Genomic DNA, 22,684 nt, shown 5'->3' on the forward strand with positions numbered 1-22,684 from the left:
TTGCGACTGGAGCAGGAAGGGTCTTAAATATGATAAGAAGTTCTGATTATTTCTAGAAGGCAACGGGGACCCACAAAAGGTACTAAGCATTAAACCTTTATGGACAGGTTTGTTTTATAAAATCACTATCATTGTTTTCTACAGGAAGGGATTAGAGAAGGCAAGACTGGCCTTAAGAAATCAGATAATTACAGTAAGCAAAAATAATGACGGCCTGCTTTGAGAGTAGCATCAGTGGGTATGGGAGGAGATGAGGGATTTGAGAGAGACATGAGAGTCAGAATAGCCGGAATCGATGTACTGGGTGTTGCAGCTACGGTGACAGGGAGTAAAGGATAATTCCAGGTTTCCGGCTTCAAGATTCCGTGGTTGCTGGTGATGTCTAGAGCTATCACTAGTATTACCGTTGTATGTTTACCTGTGAATCACTCCCAACTAGTCGGAAAGGAACCTTGCTAAAAGTCTTTGCATTAGTGGTGTTAGAAAAGTACCTATTTTGTAGGAGGCATATAACAACTAAATGAATGAATTAATACAATGAAAATACTAAACAGTTTGTATGATCCAGTAAGACGTATGGCCGATAGTAGAAATTCTAAGTATTCTTTTCCCTGTAGGTTGTATCAAGACGGCGAGGTAAGCAAGAGGTAACTGACTCTCGGTTGCTTTCTGTCTATTGTACAAATAGGAAGCTGACAATAAAGTTTATTTGAGCGTCGACGTGCCCAGACGTGGCCCCGCCCCCCGTCCCCAGCCGCGATTGGTGGGCATCAGCTGTTCCTAAGCCACGATTGGCTAAGGCTGCCGTCATTTCGGAGCGTCCCGACGCCCGACCGCCTTCTCGCCGCGTCGCCGGTGCTTGCGCCGCCCGCTCCTCCTTGCCTCTCCTCTCCCGGCCGAAGCCCGGGGGACCGGAGCAAGCTGCCGGGACCATGTTCCGACGCAAGCTGACGGCCCTCGACTACCACAACCCTGCCGGCTTCAACTGCAAAGGTGAGGCGCCGGCTCTGGGCCGACCGCGCGTCACTGGCTCCTCGGGCCTCCGCTCTTTATTGCCGGCACCCGGGCTCCCCACCCGGACCGTCCGCGGCCTTGTCTCCCCCGGGCTCCTCTCCTCCCGGCCGCCCAGCGGCCTTTCCGCTTCCCTCCCTGGCTTCGCAGTCCCATCACCCGTTCTTGCCTCGGCATCGTCACTTTCTGCACTTAGTAAACTCTAGAGGCCACCTCCAACTCCCGCCCGCACCCTTAGCGCCCTAGAGGGAAAATCTTACGCTTTCTAAATTAGCGTCGTGGTTCCCGGGTAATTGGGCGATACCTTGAACACCTGTGGGCTTGCGCGGTGCTGGGATAACGACGAAGGTGCTGAGTAACTTGACTAGTTTCCTGCCCGCCAGGAACTAAGGGGTGGGGGGCAGTCGGAACCCTTCCAGCAGTTTGAGCTGAAGATGTAATGAAGTCCGCGTCTGACAGTGTTGGGGTGAGCGTGTATAGTAATGTGCTAATTGCAGTGTGTGGGATGTGCAAAAGAAAGTTAATAGCAGGTGAGCGGGGCGGTTAAATTGTAAGTAAAAAGGTATTTTGGATTTCACAGCATTAAAATTGTAAAACAAACAAACAAACAAAACACAAAACCCCATCGCTACTCATTTTCTTCCGGAGTTCCTTGGCCTGTGGTAGAATAGTAAGTTTCAAAGTGATGGAGTGTAAGCTGGGATGTTCAGACCATTGTGTAATTCTTCAAACTTCATAAAGGAGGCCTGAATTTGAATTCAAGCTTGAATTTTGAAATTGGAAATAATTTCTAAGCAGGATAACAGAGTTTTGTTGATCTCCTGTAGAAGCTTATCAATTTATAGAAGCTAAACGAGAAAGGTTTAGTGACGGTAGAGCTTAGATCTGGATTTGAATCTTTTGAGTCTCAGTTTTCTCACTTGTAAAATAGGGACATTACCTATCTCAAAGGGGAGGATTAAATGAAACAACATATGCCCTTTTTCATGAATGCATTTAAGGTGCCATAACAGTAAATGACAATAGAAGTTAGTATCTTCTCTCTGTTTTTAATTTCTTATAATTTATCACTATAAATTTAACCTTGCCCCATCCTCTCTCGCCCTCTTCCCTAAAGGAACTGGGCTAATAACTGATACTTAAATAGCAAAACTATATGCCAGATACTGTTTTTATCCTTAAATATTTCACTTAATCTTCTTAACAACCCTATGAGATAAGTCCCGTTGTTACCCTCATCTGTAGCTCTAGAATCTGAGGCACAGAAAATTGAGGCGATCAGCTCAAGTTCACACAACCACTGAGTAGAGCCAGAATTTGAATTCGGGCCAGGATATGAACAACATTTTTAATCTGTTAATCCAAAGTCTGTTCTTTCAACTCCTACCTCAAGCAGCTCAAGTAACTTACAATTTTGGAGTTAAAAAATTCCACAAGACCATTTATTTCTGGAGAAGGAAGTGTTTTACCTAGTGCTTCTAGTGATTTATATGATATTTTTATTGCAGATGAAACAGAATTTAGAAACTTTATTGTTTGGCTTGAAGACCAGAAAATCAGGCACTACAAGATTGAAGACAGAGGTAATTTACGAAACATTCACAGCAGTGACTGGCCCAAGTTCTTTGAAAAGGTAATGAATTAGAAAGTAAAGTGAAAAGTACAGAGAGCTTTTGTAAAAATTATATGAAGGCAGACAAGCTTAAAATTACTTTGTTCTCTTAAAGTAAATACAAGTAATAATTATCAGTGTTAGAAAAGCTGAATTTCAGAGGTTTAACTTTATTCTTACCATACTTTTTGTTTTTAAAGCAAACTATATTATCTCTTCTTATCAAGCATTCAGTGTTAGATAGAAATAATTTTGTCCAGAAACAAAGGTGAGGCTTCTTAAATAAACAGTGACATATATTCTACAAATGGTAAAAATGGTCAAAATCAGAAGTTGTAAGTAACATTAAAAATGTAGCAAAAATACACTTATGGTATTATATTAAAATGAGACATTATTGACATGCTTGAAAACTAAGATTATGTCTTGTTTATGCTGGTATTTAACATTCATAGTTGTCCCTTGTGTACAGCAGAAATAATCCTAAAAAGATCTGTATTTCTTATTTTTGTGTCTGGAATAACTTTCCCATTGACTTACTTGAATTTAGTAACATTTTGGAGAAAACAGAGTTGTTTTCAAATTAGACTATAAGTCACATTTTACAGTATTATTTACATTAAGCATTTTCATCAACTTTATTACTTAATGAGTAAGATCCTTTCCTTTAAAAAAATGAAAAGTGGCTAAATTTTTCATTTATTGGAACAAAGTGTTTGGCTACCTTTCTCCTTAGAGACTATGAATTAGGAGATTGTATGTTACACCCTGGCTCTGTGACCGTGGGCAAGTTTATAAACCTTTCTGTGGCTCAATATTGTTATCAATAAATGGGGATAATAATGGTGCCTATCTCATATGGTGGCATGTATTGTTAATGACAGATATATACCTGTGTACCTGTTCACAGAAGTGTCTGGCCCATATTGAGTGCTATGTATTTGTTAATTTCCCTGCCTCTTGTACTATTATGGCTACTACTGGGTTGTTTTTGTTTGCTCTTAAATATTTTTGAAAATTTTGATAGATTTCTTAAGACTTTAAAATACATTGTTTGGATTTTATATTTGCTTATATCACATCTTATTTATGGCCCATTCATGTGTAGAAGACAATACAGAGTTCCACATGTGGAAAAGTGTTTGAAGAATATGAAAAATTTTCTGATGAAAAATACCCTGAAATGACAGTAAAGTAGGATAACTTAAATATATTGGAACTTACAGAGATACTATCCTTTAGAATGGTCTCTTTGGAATGATGGTGTCATTGCTTAAAGCTTATTTGGAACTTCCTTTGGAATTACTTTTAGATTGGGAGACATCTTTTGAACATCCTTAATGTTGACAGTTTTTTATACTTTGAAGGTGGATTTGCTTTTTGCATTATGACTAAATCTTGTGAATTAGGTGCTTTTTCTTTTTCTTTCTTTCTTTTCTTTTTTTTTTTTTTTTAGGCAGGGGGATAAAATTTTTGGTTAGAAAATGAGTTATGACTAAAAAAGTGCTGATTAATTATCTCCAAAATGATTTCCAAAAGTGAGTTCCAAAAGTTTTGAGTGATAGCATTATTGATGGAACTAGATTTTAAGCTCCTAAGAGACTCATTTGAAGGACAATATTCATTTGAATAAACAGTTTCTGACATTTATTCAAAACCTTGGTTACATTATACATGTAATGGCTTACTTTATTCAGTGGCATTTCCACAATATGAAAGCTGAGTTTTAGGTAATAACTGGGGTTTTTCTACTAGTATCCTCCTTTTTATTTAATAGCTCTGTTTTAAGACCTAGAATCAAAGTTTAGGTTCAGGTCCCAGGATTTAAGTTGTGTAACTGTCAGCACTGTTAACCTCTAGGCCTGTTTTCTCATCTACAAAGTGAAAAAGTTGTTCTAAATCAGAGGTGCCCTACCTGGAATCTGCGAAAGTAAAAATTTCAAAAAGCATGATGGAAACACTTCATTTTTTTCTTAAGCTGTACACTTAAATGTTTCCTTCCCTATATAATTGCATCAAAATCTTGATAATATATATGTTAATAAGAAGTTCTTAGAGATCTAAAGTCTCTTTCAGCTCTACCATTTTTGATTTTGTGACTTTATAGTAATAATGAAACCAGGTTTTTTCCTCGCAGTATCTCAGAGATGTTAACTGTCCTTTCAAGATTCAAGATCGACAAGAAGCAATTGACTGGCTTCTTGGTTTAGCTGTTAGACTTGAATATGGAGATAACGGTATGTTTTGTTGGGGAATGTGTGTTTTAAAGAGAGGGAGAGGAAATGTGGGAAAGGAGGAGTGTAAAAATGTAGAGAACTTGCTAGTTTGTGTTTTGTTTTACCTTTGTTTTATTTTAAGTTTTGTACATCATCGTCTCCATTTACAGTGTCTATTTAAAAATGTACTTTTTGTTTGTAATCATTCTTCCATATCCAACTCCCAACCCCCAACTCTCAAATTGTTTAGGACAGAATTTTCTTTTCTAGAATTGGAGTCTCCTTATCGTAAGGTTTTAAAAGCACTGTTTTTCATTGGTATTTAGATTTTTCTTTTAGAATTTGGAAGTGATGTCTTCTCACAAAGTCACATTACTTTGGTGAATCTGCCCTCTTTCACAGTCTGCACCATAGCCTTTCAAGTTCACTTGTTGCTACTGTCCCAGAATTGATAGGATTTCCAGTGTTGGTTGCAACAGGTAATTTCACAAGAGACTGAAGTAGACATCTGAGGCAAATTAGTACTTTAGACCAAAATCTATTATTGATGTTTAATGTTATTTTATTATGGATACTCATATTACTGGAAGCTTTTGAATATTAGTACCTGTAGTAAAAATAGTTTGCCAATAAACTTTTTTTCTCATTAGGCCCTTTCATTTTGAAAGGCCTGCCAGCACCTAAATGTAAGATCCGATTATCTTATCTTACCTCCATTGTCTGCATTTTGTATTCTCTTTTGTGGGACTGTCAGTTCCAGTCCTTTTAATCATTTGCTTTTTAAGCCGTTTTATTATCTTTGGTTTCTCCCTTTTCCTCCCATCCTGTTCCCATCCATCTTTTCCCATGTCTGTTGTATCTTTTCTTCTCCAGCCCCACTGCTGTCACCCTAATCCAGGCTCTTGTCACTTGCTGCTTAGATTATTGTAGTATCTTTTGTTCTAGTCTCCCATCAGTGTCACCCTTTATTCCCATCCACATGGCCCACCACGCTTTTTTGAAACATTAATATTTCTAAATGTTATGCTTTGTTTCCAAAAAAAATAGCTCATTTTATATTATATATTCGGAAACACCATTGCTTTCTCATTTTCTATAGAAGGAACTCCAAGCTCCTGTGCCTGGTATTCAGAGCCTTTGATAACTGGTGTCCAACCAGGATTCACATACTTGCCATTCCAGCCAAAACTGGAATAATGCTGTTTCCTGTTTACATGTCCCTTTCCCCTCTCGTCCTCTATTTCTTTGCTTACACTGTCCCCTTAGCTAATAGGCTGTTTCTGTCTATCTCTACATGTCTAAATCCTGCCCATCCTTGTACGATGCAGCTCACATGCCCCCTTGCAGCAATGATATTTCCTTCTAAACTTTAATAGCTTTTAACTCTATACCTTTTTAAGTCATTCACCACTTTCCATTTTGCTTACATCTTACTTGCTCCACTAAATTGTAAGCTGATACTCAGCTTTGTTTCCTACATGGTACCTCTGTTAGTTTCTATTCTTGCTGTAACAAATTACTGCAAACTCAATGACTTAAAGTAATTTATTATCTTACAGTTTTAAAGGTCAGAAGTCCAACATCTGTCTTAGGACTAAAGTCAGTTTGTCGACAGGGCTGGTTCCTTGTGGAGGCTCTAGGGGAAGATCCATTTCTTTGTCTTTTCCACCTTCTAGAGGCTGCCTGCATTCCTTGACTCTGGCCCCTTTTTCTTCAAACCTAGCAGCATAGCATCTTCTAATCTCTCTCTGACTCTGCTTTCACTGTCACATCTTCTCTGACTCTGATCCTCCTGCCTCCCTCTTATAAGGATGCTATGATTACATTGGGCCCACCTGGATAATCCAGGATAAACCCTACCCCCATTGCCCTGGTCTTTGATTTAATCACACCCACAAAGTGATTCATACATTCCATGGATGGGAATGCAGGCATCTTTTCGGGGGGGAGAGGTCATGATTCTCTCTGCCACAGTACCTGACATAGTTTCTTGTGTACAATAGATATACTTACCAACTTTAATAAATGTTTGGAAGATGTAGTTTACGAATGTTTATATACACTGATGTGGAGCATCAATCAGCTATTTTTTTGCTGGTACCTCAGACAAATTTCAGATGCCTTTTGGCAGAAATCTTAAGGAAAGCTCTAAGATTTTTTCTTTAGAGCCTTTGGCAAAATCTATCTATTCTGGTCTGAGTTGGTAGGAACCCTATGTTGGTTATTTGCAACAAAGTATTTTCCAACTTTTCAAGTGTTTTTCAGCTATTCCCACATAAAATTATAGTCACATCTCAGTTTCTCCTTATTTACCCTTGTTTAGTACACTTGTCCCATTTTTATAATATTTCAACTTAGATTATCTGGGTACCAAGAACACTAGGTGCCATATGAATGTGTATCCCTATAGTTGACTGTGACTCTTGAGCACAATTATTTCTCAGTGACAGCATGGTCTTTTTTAATGGATAAAAGAGACTTGAGTTTGTATCTGAAACACTGCCCCTTATCAGTAGGAGGCACTGTTGTTCTTTTGTGGTTTTACATTAATATGTTGCATTTTTCTTGACTTTCAAGTTACTTAAAATTTTTATTCTTATTTGATAAAACCGTTTAAAATTTTTATTACTTGTGCCTTAACATTTTTAAAAGCCTTTTACTAGCTTATCAGTTAAGGTGATTAAAATCTGACTTAAATTCTTTTAACTTTTTTGACATGATTTCAGATTTACAGAAAGGTTGCAAGAATAGTAAAGAATTTTTACACACCCAGATTCTGCAAAAGTTATTAACATTTTACTTCATTTGCCATTCTTCTCTCTCTATATATACACATACCCATAATTTTTTCTAAACAATTTGATACTAAGTTGTAGATTCTCTTTTACCCTTAAGTACTTTAATTTGCATTTGCTAAAAAATGTCATTGTCTTACATAACTACACGATTATCAAAATCAGGAAATTAACTTTGATTCTTTGTTTTCTATAGATGTTATCCACATTTCACCACTTGTTTCAGTAATGTTCTTTATAGTAAAAACAAAAATCTCCAAAGCAGTCCCAGATCATGTGTTGCATTCAGTTGTCCTATCTCTCTGTTCTCCTGTAATCTGGAATAGTTACTCAGTCTTCGTGCTTCATGACACTGACATTTATTTTGTAGAATGTCCCTCCATTTGGGTTTATCTGGTGTTTCCTTATGATTAGATTCAGGGTTTGCAATTTTGTTAAGAATAACAGAAGTGGTGCTGTATTCTTTTAAGTGCATCGAATCAGGAGGCTTGTGTTAGTGATGTGCCCAAATACTGGTCATGCTATTGCGATCACTTGGTTAAGCTTTCTTCACTGTAAAGTTAACTATTTTTTCCTTTGTAATAAATCGTATCTTGTGGGGAGCTACTTAGAGATGATGTCTGTGTGTTTTGCTCCTTGAACCTTCTCCCTAGCGTAGCATCCATTTGATGATTCTTGCCTGATTCAATTATTACATTGCCTGCGGTGGCCAGAAGGTGTTTTTCTAATTCTATCATTCCTTCTACATTTGTTTGTTGACTTCCCACTGTAAGGAAGTGCTTTTCCCTTCTCGCCAATTTATGTTTGTTTATTCAAATCAGTATAGATATATGGATTCTTGTACTCAACGGCTTATCCTTGTTTTCATCCTGTATTTCGATATTTACATTGTTCCAGATTTGGCCAGTGGGAGCTCCTTTAAGCTAATTCCTGTCTGACTTAAATTTGAATGCTTTTATTTTCCCTTTTGTTTAATTAGCAAATCATACAAGCACTATAGCCAAAGATGGCATCTTGGGCATTAAGTTTAGTGAATGACTACTAGACATTTTTATTTGTAGAAGTCTTTTAAAATACTAAGTATTTTTCAAGTGAAAATAATAAAATCTACTTTTGGAATTCTGCGTTTTAAGTCTGTAAAATAAGTTCAGGTTTGTATATGATGCTGTGTTTGAAGTGCTGATTTTTTTAGAAAGCAAGGTTTTTGGATTCTGTATACAGCATTCAAAAGAAGATTTGGGAAGAAATTTACTTTTTAGGGAGTTTGTTTTAATCTCATCTAATCTATACTTACCCTCCTCCCAATCTTCTAGCCCTACCATGTTTCAGAGGAAGCTGAAAAGCAAACTCTCTACTAAAACTTAAAATATTTGAAATGTTTTAAGAAATGATAATGAAAAGATATGTTGAATATTCCAGTAATCATTTTAGCTTAATCAAAAAGCTACAGTCATTGTCTTCAAGTAGATTTTTTTTATAGCAAAACATAATTTTGAATGGACGAGTTGTCTTATGCTTATAACCAGTTTGGCTCAGTTGAATTCAGTAAATAAACATTGTTTTACCTTGGAAGTTGAAGTTCTACAAATTGTATTTTTGCCTATTTTACAGCTGAAAAATATAAGGACTTGGCACCTGATAATACAAAAAATGCTGACAATGCAGCTAAAAATGCAGAGCCATTAATCAATTTGGATGGTAAGTATATAAATGCATAAAAAAAGATCACCAACATTTTTGGTTCCTTAAATGTTTTTTTACTTCCTCGAATGAAGTCTGGGTTTACCTGGTTTTAGTAAATAAGAATGTTTCATGCAGACAGTATTTGTATTGGTATTTTATGCTCTGTGATGTTTTTTATTGTCAGTTACAATGTGCTTTCTCCCTCCTCTTCTAGTTGAATATCTGAATGTTAAAATTCTTTGATCTTATAGTAACTTGGGGGTTTTGATTTGTATTTAGTCATGGTAGTGATTGCCTTCCTGGGTGCAGAAAATATTTTTTCTAATTTAGTGACACTATGAGACAAGTGGTAAAATTTTTCATTATTTTACATCCCAGATGTCTGTATGTAATTCTCCCTTTAAAAGTATTAAGATTCTAATTACTTAGATTATAATATGTTAAATATTCTTTCATTAAGTGTGACCTATAATTTATGAGTTACCCTTAAGAATTAATAAGCTGCTTGGACACTCTAGAGCTGCTGCTTAGAGAAAAGGTTTTGGGAAAACTGTCCATTGAAGGGAATCTTATGTATTAAAATTAATAGCGTTGGGAAGAAATGTTAATTATAAGTGCTAGATAAATGGGCCTTGTGGGAAAAGTTACAGGATAAACCTCATGTGAGTTAATTTAGTCATTTATTGGATTACTCAGTTTGGTCAATTAGAGGAAAGACCATTGATCTCGTCAATTTGCCTAATGGATGATGCCCCTTGCTGCTTTTGTCAGCAGCAGTTGTAGAAATTAGGACACTTGTTACTAGAAAATAAAAATTTTTTAAGTTTATATGTTTATATATGTGTCTATAATTACATGCTTGCAGAGCTGTAAGTTTCCATTTTTAATCTTTTATAGTAAATAATCCTGACTTTAAGGCTGGTGTAATGGCTTTGGCTAACCTTCTTCAGATTCAGCGTCATGACGATTACCTGGTAATGCTTAAGGTCAGCTTCATATTCTTGATTCTTGACAGAAACTCTATATAATTTTAAAAACTCTTTCATTTTCTAAAAACTGATACTTAAATCTGTGGTTGAATGACTAAAATGTGGAGGAATGTGGAACATAAAGCATATTTCATGAATTTATCAGTTTTAGATTACCTAGTACCTAACTAATATCAAAGAGTGTTTACTATGTGCCTGCCACTGTGCTAAATCCTTTGCAAAGATGATCTCATTCAGTTCTCCCAACAGAGGTAGGTAACTTTTTTTTTTAATATGTATGTGAACAAACTGAGACTTAATGAATAGATAATGTTCAAGATGATACAGAAAACTATAGTCAGGATTTTAATCTAGGCGTTCAACCTTGTGATCCATTCTTTTTCCTATATCACCCCACTTCTGTTTAATCCTTTTTAATGATTCATGGTCTGTATTCATTAAGAATGTGAAAAATGCCAAATTAGTAGTGGTGAATTTGGTCAAAAACATATACCCCCAAATCTCTTTGAGAAATGAAAGTTTGTTTTCAGTTCCACATCCTACATAGGCCACTAAGTTCATATCAGGGAACCCCAGTGGTCTGAAAGAGGTCTTCTATTTCTGAGAGGAAAAACAGTCATAAGATTTATGTTGGGTGATTATAATAGTCTAGTGGTGTTAGGAGAGGGAGCAGGGGAGTGGTACTTAAGATAACAGACTTGGAGGTTATTTTAGAAATTATTTTATGAGAAATTAAAGAGCTTTATTTTAAACTGCCTTACAGGATATTGAAAATTTTCACTTTCCACAAGAGATTAAACCATAATTTATTCTTTTTAGAATTGTATGTATTAAATGACAGTTGTAACAAGGGAAAGACTATTCTGTTCCTAAGTTGTAATTCTTTATACTGAATATGATTGTTAACTTGGATTTTCTCAACTCAGATTGTATGCCAAGAGACAAAAGTTGTTTTTAATGAAATTTAGCTCTTTCAAATTTAGCTTGTTCCTTACTCAGGCACTTACAGAAATTGCTTTGGAAAAGTTCTACAGTGGTCATGTCAGTTTTAGTCGTAAACTGAGAGGAAAAACGGTGTTAGCATATTTGGGGTGCTAAAATAAAAGTCTGCTATAATCAAAAGCTTTGTAAGATTCTAATCCTAGTGGCACATTTGTCCTTTGGAGTTATTTTAAGAAGCATTCAAGCAATGCATGGCAATATGAAAAACATCTTCATAGGTTTGCCAAATGTGAGAGTACATTGACTGGACTATTTTTAATACATTAGCAATCACTGTTAAAGCTTGGTTTAATTATTTTTTTTCAAAAGTAGCATTTGGTTTGTGTTTATTATGAAAAATTATTTTTCAAGTTTTCCCTTTTTGGGGGGTTCTATCATCCACTAATTAGAAATCCATTTTAAAAAATCTTTTTGAGTGTGTTAGCATGTGCAGGTGCAGGTGTGCACTTGGTCTGCCATGGTAAAATGCCTTGGTAATGAAAAAAACAATATGGTCTGTAAGATCTGAAAACATCTTACTGTAATAAAGTGAAGAAAGCAAGGACAGTGTGCGTGATATGCTACCCTTTGTGTCAAAGATTGCTTTTGTGTGAGTGCATGTATCCCTGAGCATGCTTATAATTTGTACGTCCTTGTGAGGATTCACAAGGGTCTGGTAGCAATAATTATTTTCTGAAGGGGATGGCTGAGGCTTGGAGTAAAAGAAGATCTACTTTTTCACCAGGTACCCTTTTTTAACCACACACATAAATTACCTATTCAAAAAATGTTTGTAATTGTTTTGAACATCATTCCACATTATTAAATGTTAAAAGTGAAAACTTTCATTACAATAGCTAAATTTTTATTTTTAATTTACTAGGGAGTTTGTTGGTGAATGAGGCCTTTCTGATTTCATCAAATTGGGCATCCTTATTCTGTAGACTCAGAAGAAAAGATGACAGCCAACAAAAAGTAAAAATAATATTTTTTGGTTTCTTAGGCAATTCGCATTTTGGTCCAGGAGCGCCTGACACAGGATGCAGTTGCTAAAGCAAATCAAACAAAAGAGGTATGTATTTTTAAAATAAATTCTAAATTATTACTGAAAGTTTCTTTTGGTTGTCATGAGGTTAAACTTTGCGTGAGAATATTAAGACAACTATTCTGTATTAGAACTGCCCAGAGAAAGGATAACTGACTTCAGTGGGATTGAATTTGAATCTTAGGCAAATTGTATCCAGTCATTTTTCAGTGAAAAATGAACTTCATGTTTATCTCACTTCATTACCTTAGAGAAGCTACCAACAGTACATCCACAGTCTGCCAGAACAAACCACTGCATGTGCCTAGTTAAGGTTTATTTAAAAGAACTTACCCTTGTGAAATTTACTGGGTTATGTTGACTAATTGCTAGAAAATAGGACGCACCTTCTCTTTTTTTTCTACCTAAGTCTTTACCTTCACCCTTTTGTTTCTTCAGAGAAATTTATTCTCTTTTTACTGTTTTTTAGCGTAAACCATGAGAAAGTATGTTGCTAATAATTCTGGGTTAGATGAACTGTACCAGGAATCCAAATGCCCCTAAAGTCTCATTGACTCGGGGGTGGTGCCGAGTCCTCAGGGGTTAGCAGCTGCAGCCGTCTGATAGTGTCCCCACCTGCTATATGTTCAGTGAATGTTTCTTCTATTGTGCCTCCCCCTGCTCTCTAGCTCCCCAATGTCTTCTGTCCTCTGGCCCAACAGTGTTAAAGGGTTATTAACGCCAGGGCAGTGTAGTCCCTTTTGAAAGATATTCAGTTTCTTTTAAAAGTTGTTATTGGCTTATTAATTATGTATGAATCAGGCCACTGGAAATTGGATTAAAGATCAGCTTATTTCACCCACACTATAGAACAGACAGTAAATTGTTCTGGCATAATAAAATCATCCATTTGTCATTCAGCAAAACTATACCTTTGGTTTGGAAGGCAGGGCAGATGAGGTCATAGCCAAATCTCTTTGCTCCTGTTCACAAAGTAAAATTCAGTTTATTTTCAGTGCTCTAAATAAATCTTACCTTAAATGTCATCTCAGAAGATACTGTGCTATAATATAACAAGGAAAAAGTTATGTAGTTTTAGTGTTCTTGTTTGTAATCATTCATAACTAGCCTTTGGGGGCTTGTGGTCTTCAGGGGTAGCTGTTCTAGGTGGTCTGTTGGCAGACAAAGGGAAAACAGACCGAGGATGACACAGAAAGCTACTGAGTACAGTTCTGCTGTTTAGTTTCTTACTCACTGAATTTTCATACTCATTTGTTTCTTCACGTATATAACGCATTAGTAATTTTAAAGCATTTGGAGTCTGGATAGATTTGCATTAATAGATTAGGCAAGAATTGAGTAGTGGCAATTTAGCATTTGTAATATTGAAAGTGTAGTGACTTTTTTACCTAGTGATGATTTATACAGTATTATCAACAGAAAGTCTAGATTGCCTTTCCTCATTTTTTGTTTGATAATTATTGTGAACTGTGTACAGTTTGGCATCATCATAGTCACCATCTTTGGGATATCTATATGTAGGTGGTGACTGGTTAATGAAATGGTTTAGATTCTGTTCATTTTCCTAAACCATTTCAAAGTAACTTTAAATGAAATATTGAAAGTTAAATTATATATAGGTAACCTGGTAAGTATCATGCTGGTAGAAAAAATAGTTATGTATATTTTAGATTTGTACAATTCATAAAGACAGATTAGTGTGCTCAGAAATAAACTTGTTTGAGCAAAAGCTAAGTAGCCCTCTTGGCCCTGCGCACTGCTGCCTACTGCTCTAAAATGGGGTGACAGCAGCCATGCTCAGCCTTCCTTCCATAGCAGTAGTGACAGCACTGCTGCAGACAGGGGCTGTCGTTTATACAAGGATTGGGTTGGGTATGGAGCTGCTTTCCCACTTGCATGTAAAGGCCGTTCTTTCCTAACTAGTTGTAGTAGGAAAAAACTTGCTCATTAAAAGGCAAATTTAAAGAGAAAAATTCTCAGGCATCTTGCCATTGCAGCTGAAAGGGTTAAAATAACAGTAACTAGCTGCTTTTCACTTTGAGGGAAGAAAATGTGGTTCTTAACTGAAGTCTCATTGTGTCCTTTTTTCCCCCCTCAAGGGTTTGCCTGTTGCTTTAGACAAACATATTCTTGGTTTTGACACAGGAGGTAAGTGATTTTAATTCAAACTATTTGGAGGAAATGAGGGAATGAATGATCTTTAAATATAGAAGTTACTGATAAATGCGGTGTTTCTTATGAAACAGATGCAGTTCTTAACGAAGCTGCTCAGATTCTGCGGTTGCTGCATATAGAAGAGCTCAGAGAGCTACAGACAAAAATTAACGAGGCCATAGTAGCCGTTCAGGCGATTATTGCTGATCCAAAGACAGACCACAGACTGGGGAAGGTTGGAAGATGAACATTTTAGGATTTCAGCTTCTCACCTACTTAGTACAGTTGGGAACCACGTATACTCGGGCATGTGTTTGGAAATGTCATGTTTTCGAGGGACGAGTCCCAGAAAACTGACTATGTTCTAGAGATTTACCATCACTGCTTTTTCTTTAATAAAGTTGGGGCAAGTGAATTTTTTTGACTGTGTTATGTATCTATAATTAATCTGCTTCCTCCCTTGTCGTTTAGGTGCATGCCACCTCCCTCAACTTTGTTATAGACAATACAGATCTTCAAGTCACAGGAAAACTTAAAATATTTTATTGGTGTAATCTAGAAAATTTGAGAACTGTTACATCTTTGGTATTTATGTATATATATAAATGTAGTAATGTCTGTGGGTAATTCTATAGAGGGACTTACAGGATTAGAAATACAAATTGAAATATTCTAGCACCTTTTGATATAAATAGAAATGCACACTGATGCAGAGGTAAAAAAAAAAAAAAACAAACTTAGAACCTTTGTTGGGAAACTATAAATAAGTTGGTTCTTTCCCAATCAGTTCTGCATAGCCTTCTCTACCTACATCAAGGTTTAGGATCTTTAGGAGTGTATTTTTATACTGATCACATGTGCTTTAATTTCTTGGCCAGAAAGAATGGATAGCAAAAATCAGATTTAGGGTCTTAACTTGTTCTAGTTGGTTCTTAATTGATTGAATTTGACCGTTTAAGTAGAATATAAGTGTTTATAAACATTGAATTAAAATTCTCTTACCTTTTTAAAACTTGAAATAACTTGTTTTTAAAAATACAGTAGTAAAGATTGAGGTATAAATTTTTCACAAAATATAGTCTTTTTGCACTGAAAATGTTCATATTGTATATCCAGGAACTTCTCATGGCCAATTCCTTTTTCACTTTCTTCACCTTTGTTCGCAGTAAATGTTCTTTAGGGTCCAGATCCCGATTGTGAACGCCAAGTCCTTTACAAGGCCATATTTACTTTCTTCCTGTAGGGGGAGGGGACAGCATATTTTATAACCAAATTGCAAGTCTTTTAAAGGGGAGACAGCCTAATAGGCTGGCCTTTTTTGTATGTTTAGTTAAGCTAGGAAGACTCACAGCAGTAGACTGGTCACCCCCATTTGTTGGCCATTAGCTTGTTTAGCTCTCAGTGGCTCTCACTGGTGGTGGCAGCATCAGGCTAAGGGTAATCAGTTACCCGATCTATCCTCCACCCAACTGACCCAAAGGAGCAGCCTGCGCACATTCGTTTACCTGTTGGGCAGTAGGGGTAGACTGCAGTTATCCCGTAGAGATGAGATCGCTGCTCTGGGAGATACTCATCCATAAACTGGCCACTGTCTCTATTTACTGATATAACACCATCCCTGGTAACAGAAAGGAAGCGTGAATTCATAGGATTTCAGGTTGAATAGAAAAAGTCAGTTTATCAATAGAATCTCTACAAAACTTCTAGAGTCTATTTTTAAAATTAACCAATGAGTTCTAAATCAGATTCGGAAGATTTGTCTGTCTGTATTAGTGGTTCTCAAAGTGGTCCTCAAGCCAGAGTCGTCTGGTAACTTGTCAGCAATGCAAATTCTTGGGCTTCACTTCAGACCTACTGAGTCAGATTCTAGAGTGGGACCCATCAATATGGTTTTAACAAGAGCTTGGGATAATTCTGATGCCATGCCAAAATTTGAGAACCACTGGTCCAAATCAGTGTTCTCAACCCCAGCTACACACTGGAATTATTTGAGGATCTGTTAAAATACTGATGCCTGGGCCTCATGCCAGACCAGGTAAGTCAAAATACCTGGCGATGGGCTAGAAGGGCAGACGTCTATTTCCCAGCTCCTAGTCTAAGTTATGGTATTTTTCATTCTCCCTATGGAAAACTAATTTGTCTAAATATGTCATTATTTTAAAAAATCAATTTAAATCATGTAACTAACTAAGCTACCTCATGGCATCACTTAAGGGTAGTCTTATCTTCTAAAGGTCAGATTTAGACTGTGCTTGCTTTTTGGATAGTTTATTAACAAATAGCTCTGTCACTTTAAAGCTACACGCGAGCAGCACCATTAAATTTCTGGGTGATGTGGAAGTATGATTTTAAAAGCAGTAACACTTGAATGATGTTGTCGACTAACAAAGAGAATGAAATGAAAACGTCAGCAGAGGGCTTAATTACTAAAGTCACTTACTGACATTTGGTACAAGTGGTGTGTCCTCCAGAACAGTTTGCCTTTTCAGGCTTGACCACAGTGTGTCAGGCTCACCTTCTCCAGTCGGTGTGGTAGAAGTGGTCTGCGTAGCTGACGATGCTGAAGGGATAGTTGAGGTTGTTTTGAATGACACGCCGTCCAGTTCCGTCAGGTAGTGTGCACTCCAGTTTTTTAGTTCCTTTTAAAACATCAAAGAGGGGAAAGATCCTTTCATACCATGAGGAAAAAATCCTTTATTCCTTTACCAAAAATATTTTATTCCTATTGCAGTAATACGTTTTCCTGTTCTATTACCTGTCTTCAGTTTAATAGCCTTCTAGTTTTTAATGGAATTTAAACTTTTAAGCCTTTTTTGGAAGAAAGGTTTGCATTTACACAAGTCTCACTAAGTTTCTCCCAAAGTAGAACTTCAGAGATTAACTTTTTTTTTTTTATCATTGATGTAATTTCAAGTGTTAGCACATAAACTATAAACATAACCCTTGGTAAGTACTTGCCCTTTGTAAGCAGTATATAATAATAGTCATGGCTGCCTTTTAACTAAAATCCTTAAACTTTTTTTTAAAGAGTATATGATTTTCTAGGTAGGACTAAGAAGTAAAATGGCATGGCTCATCCTTTTCAGTGTAAATTTTGCATTGGTTAAACAAGTCAAGAATATACAAGTTTCACATTTCTCATGAAACCCTGATTTAAATTTCAAATACTTTTTTAAAATGTAACTGTTGTTTTGGGCAGCTGGGTTATAGTATGACCCACCCACATCATCATCCGTTTTATACGTGTAAATTTTTTAAGAACGGCCTTTTCCATATTCTTGAGTAAATACCTAAACATAGCATCTGTTCAGCTGTGCTCATAATAAAATCACACAACAGAAAGACAACCTGGGAAATGGCAACCCTAGTTTATTACTGAAGGAAGCCGCCCTGCCACATCACTTATCAAAGAATGTCCTCAGCATAACAGCTTACTGGCTGTTAAAATAACATTTATAAATGTTACGATACTGGCAAAAAAAAAAAAAAAGAATAACCCTTGTTAATTTATCTAAGCTTGTCCATTCCAACAGTGGGTGATACTTCTTTTTAACCTAAAAAGTAGGCCAAATGCTCGTGTAGGGGAAGGGCAAGCAGTACAAAAAAGAATAGGACATAGGCCTGGCCCTCAAACTCACCACCTGGTTCACACACATACACCCAAAACCTCAGGAAGTTCTTTGAGAATCATTATAAAGTGTTCTTTAAAAGTTTACATACCGAACAAAGTAGATTATTTGCTATACTGTTTTAAGCCAAAAGTTCTAAATGGAGGATTTGGTTACTGTAAGATCTGTTAGAGTGCTCGTACTCACGAACACTGCAGACTTCTGTATCTGCATGCCAGCAGTATGTTACCTGCATCTGCCCAGCAGAGCAGTTTGGAGAAGGGGTCAAAGGTTAAACCATTGGGCAGTCCAATGTCTTTATTCACTAGAATTCTTCTGTTTTCTCCGTCTAAAGACGACATTTCAATTTTAGGAGCTTCTCGGTTCCAGTCTGTCCAGTACAAGTTGCTGTGGATAAATGGAACAGAAAAATAAACACCTTCCTCAATGTATAGAACCTAATTTCAGAACCATCTTTGAGGCTCTTCCCTAAGTATTTCTGAGTCAAAACCACTTTGCTGAGAATTTAAGCTGAAGATTATCCTTATGGATATGAAGGGTGTCTCTGGAATTTCATTTGCTAGAAACCCCATTAAATATGACACGAGTTTCTCAAAGTATAGACATCCTCCCTGGTTCTAACAAGTACTGAAACACTGAGCAAGCTCTATGTCCCAGCTGATCTCAGCAGTTACCAAACAGGAAACATTGTTCTCTGGACTGTTGCCACAGCAACAACAAGGCCAGAGAAATGACACGCCTGATGTCTGAGCTTTGGTTACTCAGTCACTGTTTAAGGCAGGGTAACCTTACTGAGGTTCTAACACTGGGATTTCCTGCTGCTGAAGGAGAGAGACGCACTCAATTCCACTTTCACTGTTGTCTCGGGCCTTGCCTGGTCATCTGATCCAAAGTAGCCCCCAGTCCCTCACATACTCTGAATTCTCTGCACATCACAACATAGGCTTCATAAAGTTCCTTGCATATTCATGGGTTTACTATCTTGTTTCCTCCTAGTAGAACATAAGCGCCATGAAAGAACACACCGTGTCTGCATAGAACGGTGCCTGACACCTAGTAGTTCCTCAGTAAATACTGTCATTAACACATCTGAACTTGTATGCTCCCCTTCTGACCCTCCCTACACTGTACTTAGAATCCGAGGGCTTCAAATGAGGATCTACAGGTAATAGGAGAATGAGGGAAGCCCAGCCGACCCTCGGATTGGATCCACAGCGATGGCGCGGGGGTTCACCAGGTCCGTGTGGAAAAGGGCCCTGCGCTCAGAGCCGTCCAGCTTGGCCCTCTCTATCTTATCCAGGCCGCTGTCCGTCCAATACATCGTTCTACGGAAGTGGTCGATGGCAAGTCCTTCGGGGCTCATCAGACCTGGAAATACAACAAAGGCAGGACTAGAGCACTGGCAGCTGTGAAAGGTGAGCCAGAAGCAGAGACCAACTCTGAACGGTTGGGAAAGGAAAGAAAGTTCTGCGAGTCCTTAAGTTGCAGAAACCAGGTCAGTAGGGGAGCAGATCCTTTATTACTTTTTCTGCCAGCTCTCGTTTCCTCCAGTCTAACCAGACTACCAGCCTGAGGGCACTGGGCGGGGGGAGTGACAGGCAGCATCAGCCACGGCCACACCCTGAATTCCTACAGCGAGCCCTTTGTACTGAGAGCCCCATCAAGAAGGCTCACCTTCCTGTTCATGTGTGAGTGTGCAGGTTTAGAGATTGTACAGCTCAGTAAAGTGACTTGCACAGAACTGAACCTGCCCCACTGGATAAAAATAGGAGACTTTGGCATAAAACAGGCAAATAACTTGGACTTCATAGAATGAAATGAAACAGGAAGTGTCCTCAGGGTGAAGCTGCTGACCTGAGTTAATGATGGTCTCGGGTTCCGCTCCTGGTTCCAAACTGGCACGGCTAATTGTCCGTCCAGCAACGTCCGTCCAGTACACCATCCTCTCCCGGCAGTCGTAGTCAATTCCCACAACGATGGAGCCCTTGGTGACAGAACACAGAATTAGAAGAATCAGGACAGCTTGCATGACCCCCGAGTTCACACTCAGCTACCTCACTCATGCGTGGCTACAGCGAACAGCCCTGCAAGGTGTGGATTTATGGGCATCCGTGCACAGTGGTTAGGTGTGTGGTGATGGAGGCCAATTTCTTGGGGCCATTGCCAGGCTTGGCCACTTACTAGCTATGTGACTTTGGTAGTTAACCTCCATATGCCTTTGTCTCCTCAATTGCCACATGAAGGTAATAGTATCTACTTCATGTGGCTGCTATAAAAATGTATGCCATGAATTCTTAGGAAGTGTCCTAACCAGTAATTAGTACACTGTAAGCTCTCAGTAAGCACTTTTTTTGTTGGTGGTAAAAACAAAAGCCATTTTGTGGAAAAATCAGCCCCTTCAGTGATTAGAGGACAAATGTTAGTCTCAGCAAAGTAGGTTCTTAATATCCCATTGGGCAAAAACTGACTCTCAAATGTTATCAGCACTTTTTGAAAAAGCCTTTCTGAAATTTGCCAACACAACAAAATCCTCCCCCCTCCCCTTTGACTATGAGATCTTCCTGCTACCTGAGGTGCCATCACCCCTACCCCCATCTCTGCGTCTTACTGCAAAGCAATTCTTTCTACTCTTAACATAAAAGAAAGTCTGCAATTTGATGGGTTAAGGAACTGAGGAATGGTGGTCACCTGACCCCTGGCTGGGGAGGTCTCCTGTCCTTCCTTACTGCCAAATAAATGACAAAGTCTTTTTAAAAATGTTGAGTCTATGATAGTCCTCTCAAACTCTGCACAGAAATTGCTTCATTCAACTTCCAACCCAGACTCTCGTTCTGAGAAGCCCAGCAGATGTGCGAGCCAACATCGAGGGGCCATCTGGCTGTCCCTTAGGTCATGCCAGCTCCTCGCTTGCCTAACAAAGCCTCCTTGTACTGCCTCTGGGAGGGGAGTCTGTACAAGAAACTACAAGCAGGATTAGGCTCCTGTGGAAAGTGGGCAGTTTATATGGGAGGACCTGAAGGTTAAGTATAATTTTAATTGAAAATTTAGAAGTCATCTGTGTCAGGCAAGGGTGCACATCCACATGGGCTTCCATTAACCCAGGGATTTCAAGGTTTCTTGGAGGCAGAAGTCCCAATTTAAATTTCCCTAAGATACTCTTATAACCCATATTCCATTTCTCTTTCAGTTCCACCACTACCACCTCATCAGAGGCAAGTTCAGAAATGCAGTGAAGCCATCTGACTTGACTAGAATAGATGGTTAGCTTGAGGTGATGACAATTTTCTTTTAGAAAAACTTACAAAACAGCGCTAGTGTTGGCAAACACACATACCCAATTTAAATCTTAAAAAGGAAGAAGAAAAACCCACATCCCACATCTTTTTCTGAACACTGGCTACCTCTAAACTTTTCTGGAACTGGATAAGGGGCTGTTCGTTAACGGGAGTAGATGTAAACATGGACACTAATGTTCGTTCTCACAGATGAGCAAGTACCTGGAGCGTGGGAAGTTCAGAAATAGAATTAGATGATGTTCCATTGTAAGTGTCAGTGTGCTTCTCGTGAACTCCCTTCTCTTTTCTCCATTTTAGAGAAGAAATCCCTCCTCCAGAATGGGGTGCCTTGACCGTAGGGAGACTGCTGGCTCAGGAAGGAAGCATCCAGCATCCCCTGGGAAAAACCCTGTCCGCTCCTTTCCCAGCATCACATGCTCCCCCAGTTTTTATCTATGAAGGAGTCAGGGAAGATCAGAAAAGATGCTGGTGAACAGAACCACGTGGGAGGGGAAGGGAGGGGCTGCCACAATGAAGCTGGTGTTAACTGACTTCCATGACCTCTGCAGAGATGTCTATGGCAGAGAGAAGGCTGGAGACTCGGGTTAACCTATCATTTTCCCTGGAATCTCCGTGCTGCCTCAATATCCTGACAACTCTCAGTCCCTTTCCATATATCTGAAACCCAGGAACCCATTGGAGAAAGTGGTGTCAGGCAAGCATGACTCCCGGCAGCAGAGAGCACCTCCATTCTGTGTGTCAGGCTCACGAAGAGACTGCAGTCCCAAAACCCTCCAGGACTCCCCCCCTCCACCTCTCCACCCCAGGCCGTTCCCCAAATCCAAAAGCCCCAGGCCACCCTGGCCCCCAGCGGAGAAATCCACTTTACATGCAGTGACAGCAGGGTCTTGGCTGTGTCCTTCTGAAGCCTGGTACCATTGAGGGGCAAGTGGCCGATCTGCTGGCCCTGGGCGTAGAGCAGGAAGGTGCCCACAGGTGGAGGGGCAACGTCAGGCCGGGGTGTGGGCCGGACTGTGGGCGGAGCGACCGTGGGGATACCTGCAGTGAGAAAGCGGAGGGACAAGGGTGGGAGGGGAGAGGGGAGAAAAGTTAACTTTCCCATGTACCAGAGCCTCCAGAAACAACAAAAGTTCTTTACCCTGGACAGATGTGCTCCAGATGTTCCTTAAAAGATTCTAATTTCTGGGTTTTTTTTCCCAAGACCAATTATGTAAATCACTGCCAATTACCCAGGAGGAAGACAACAAAACATGTCCCTCAGAACAAAGCAGAA

The 22,684-nt window shown here is 38.6% G+C and overlaps 2 protein-coding genes across 4 annotated transcripts in view; one reads left to right on the forward strand and one right to left on the reverse strand.

Moving 5' to 3' along the window:
• Positions 1-826: 826 nt before the first annotated feature.
• RTRAF (RNA transcription, translation and transport factor) lies at positions 827-14,901 on the forward strand. Its single transcript, XM_010982915.2, has 8 exons — positions 827-993; positions 2,520-2,644; positions 4,761-4,860; positions 9,246-9,332; positions 10,215-10,303; positions 12,291-12,359; positions 14,432-14,480; positions 14,579-14,901. Exons 1-8 carry the CDS (start codon positions 933-935, stop codon positions 14,731-14,733), a joined length of 735 nt encoding a protein of 244 aa, XP_010981217.1. The 5' UTR covers positions 827-932; the 3' UTR covers positions 14,734-14,901.
• NID2 (nidogen 2) overlaps positions 12,401-22,684 on the reverse strand; it is a 128,158-nt gene continuing 117,874 nt past the window's right edge. For 2 of the 3 annotated variants that reach the window (XM_064485958.1, XM_010982916.3), the window contains exons 15-21: positions 22,280-22,449; positions 19,970-20,099; positions 19,312-19,483; positions 18,345-18,502; positions 17,002-17,125; positions 15,992-16,104; positions 15,007-15,723 (exon numbers count right to left, since the gene is read on the reverse strand). In XM_064485958.1, coding sequence (XP_064342028.1) covers positions 15,713-15,723; positions 15,992-16,104; positions 17,002-17,125; positions 18,345-18,502; positions 19,312-19,483; positions 19,970-20,099; positions 22,280-22,449 — 878 coding nt within the window. In that variant the 3' untranslated portion in view covers positions 15,007-15,712. Of the gene's footprint in view, positions 13,295-15,006; positions 15,724-15,991; positions 16,105-17,001; positions 17,126-18,344; positions 18,503-19,311; positions 19,484-19,969; positions 20,100-22,279; positions 22,450-22,684 lie in introns of those variants that run through there. The other variant, XR_010380963.1, reaches the window with a different exon arrangement.

Source organism: Camelus dromedarius, chromosome 5 (genome assembly GCF_036321535.1).
Source record: "Camelus dromedarius isolate mCamDro1 chromosome 5, mCamDro1.pat, whole genome shotgun sequence".
Taxonomy (NCBI): domain Eukaryota; kingdom Metazoa; phylum Chordata; class Mammalia; order Artiodactyla; family Camelidae; genus Camelus; species Camelus dromedarius.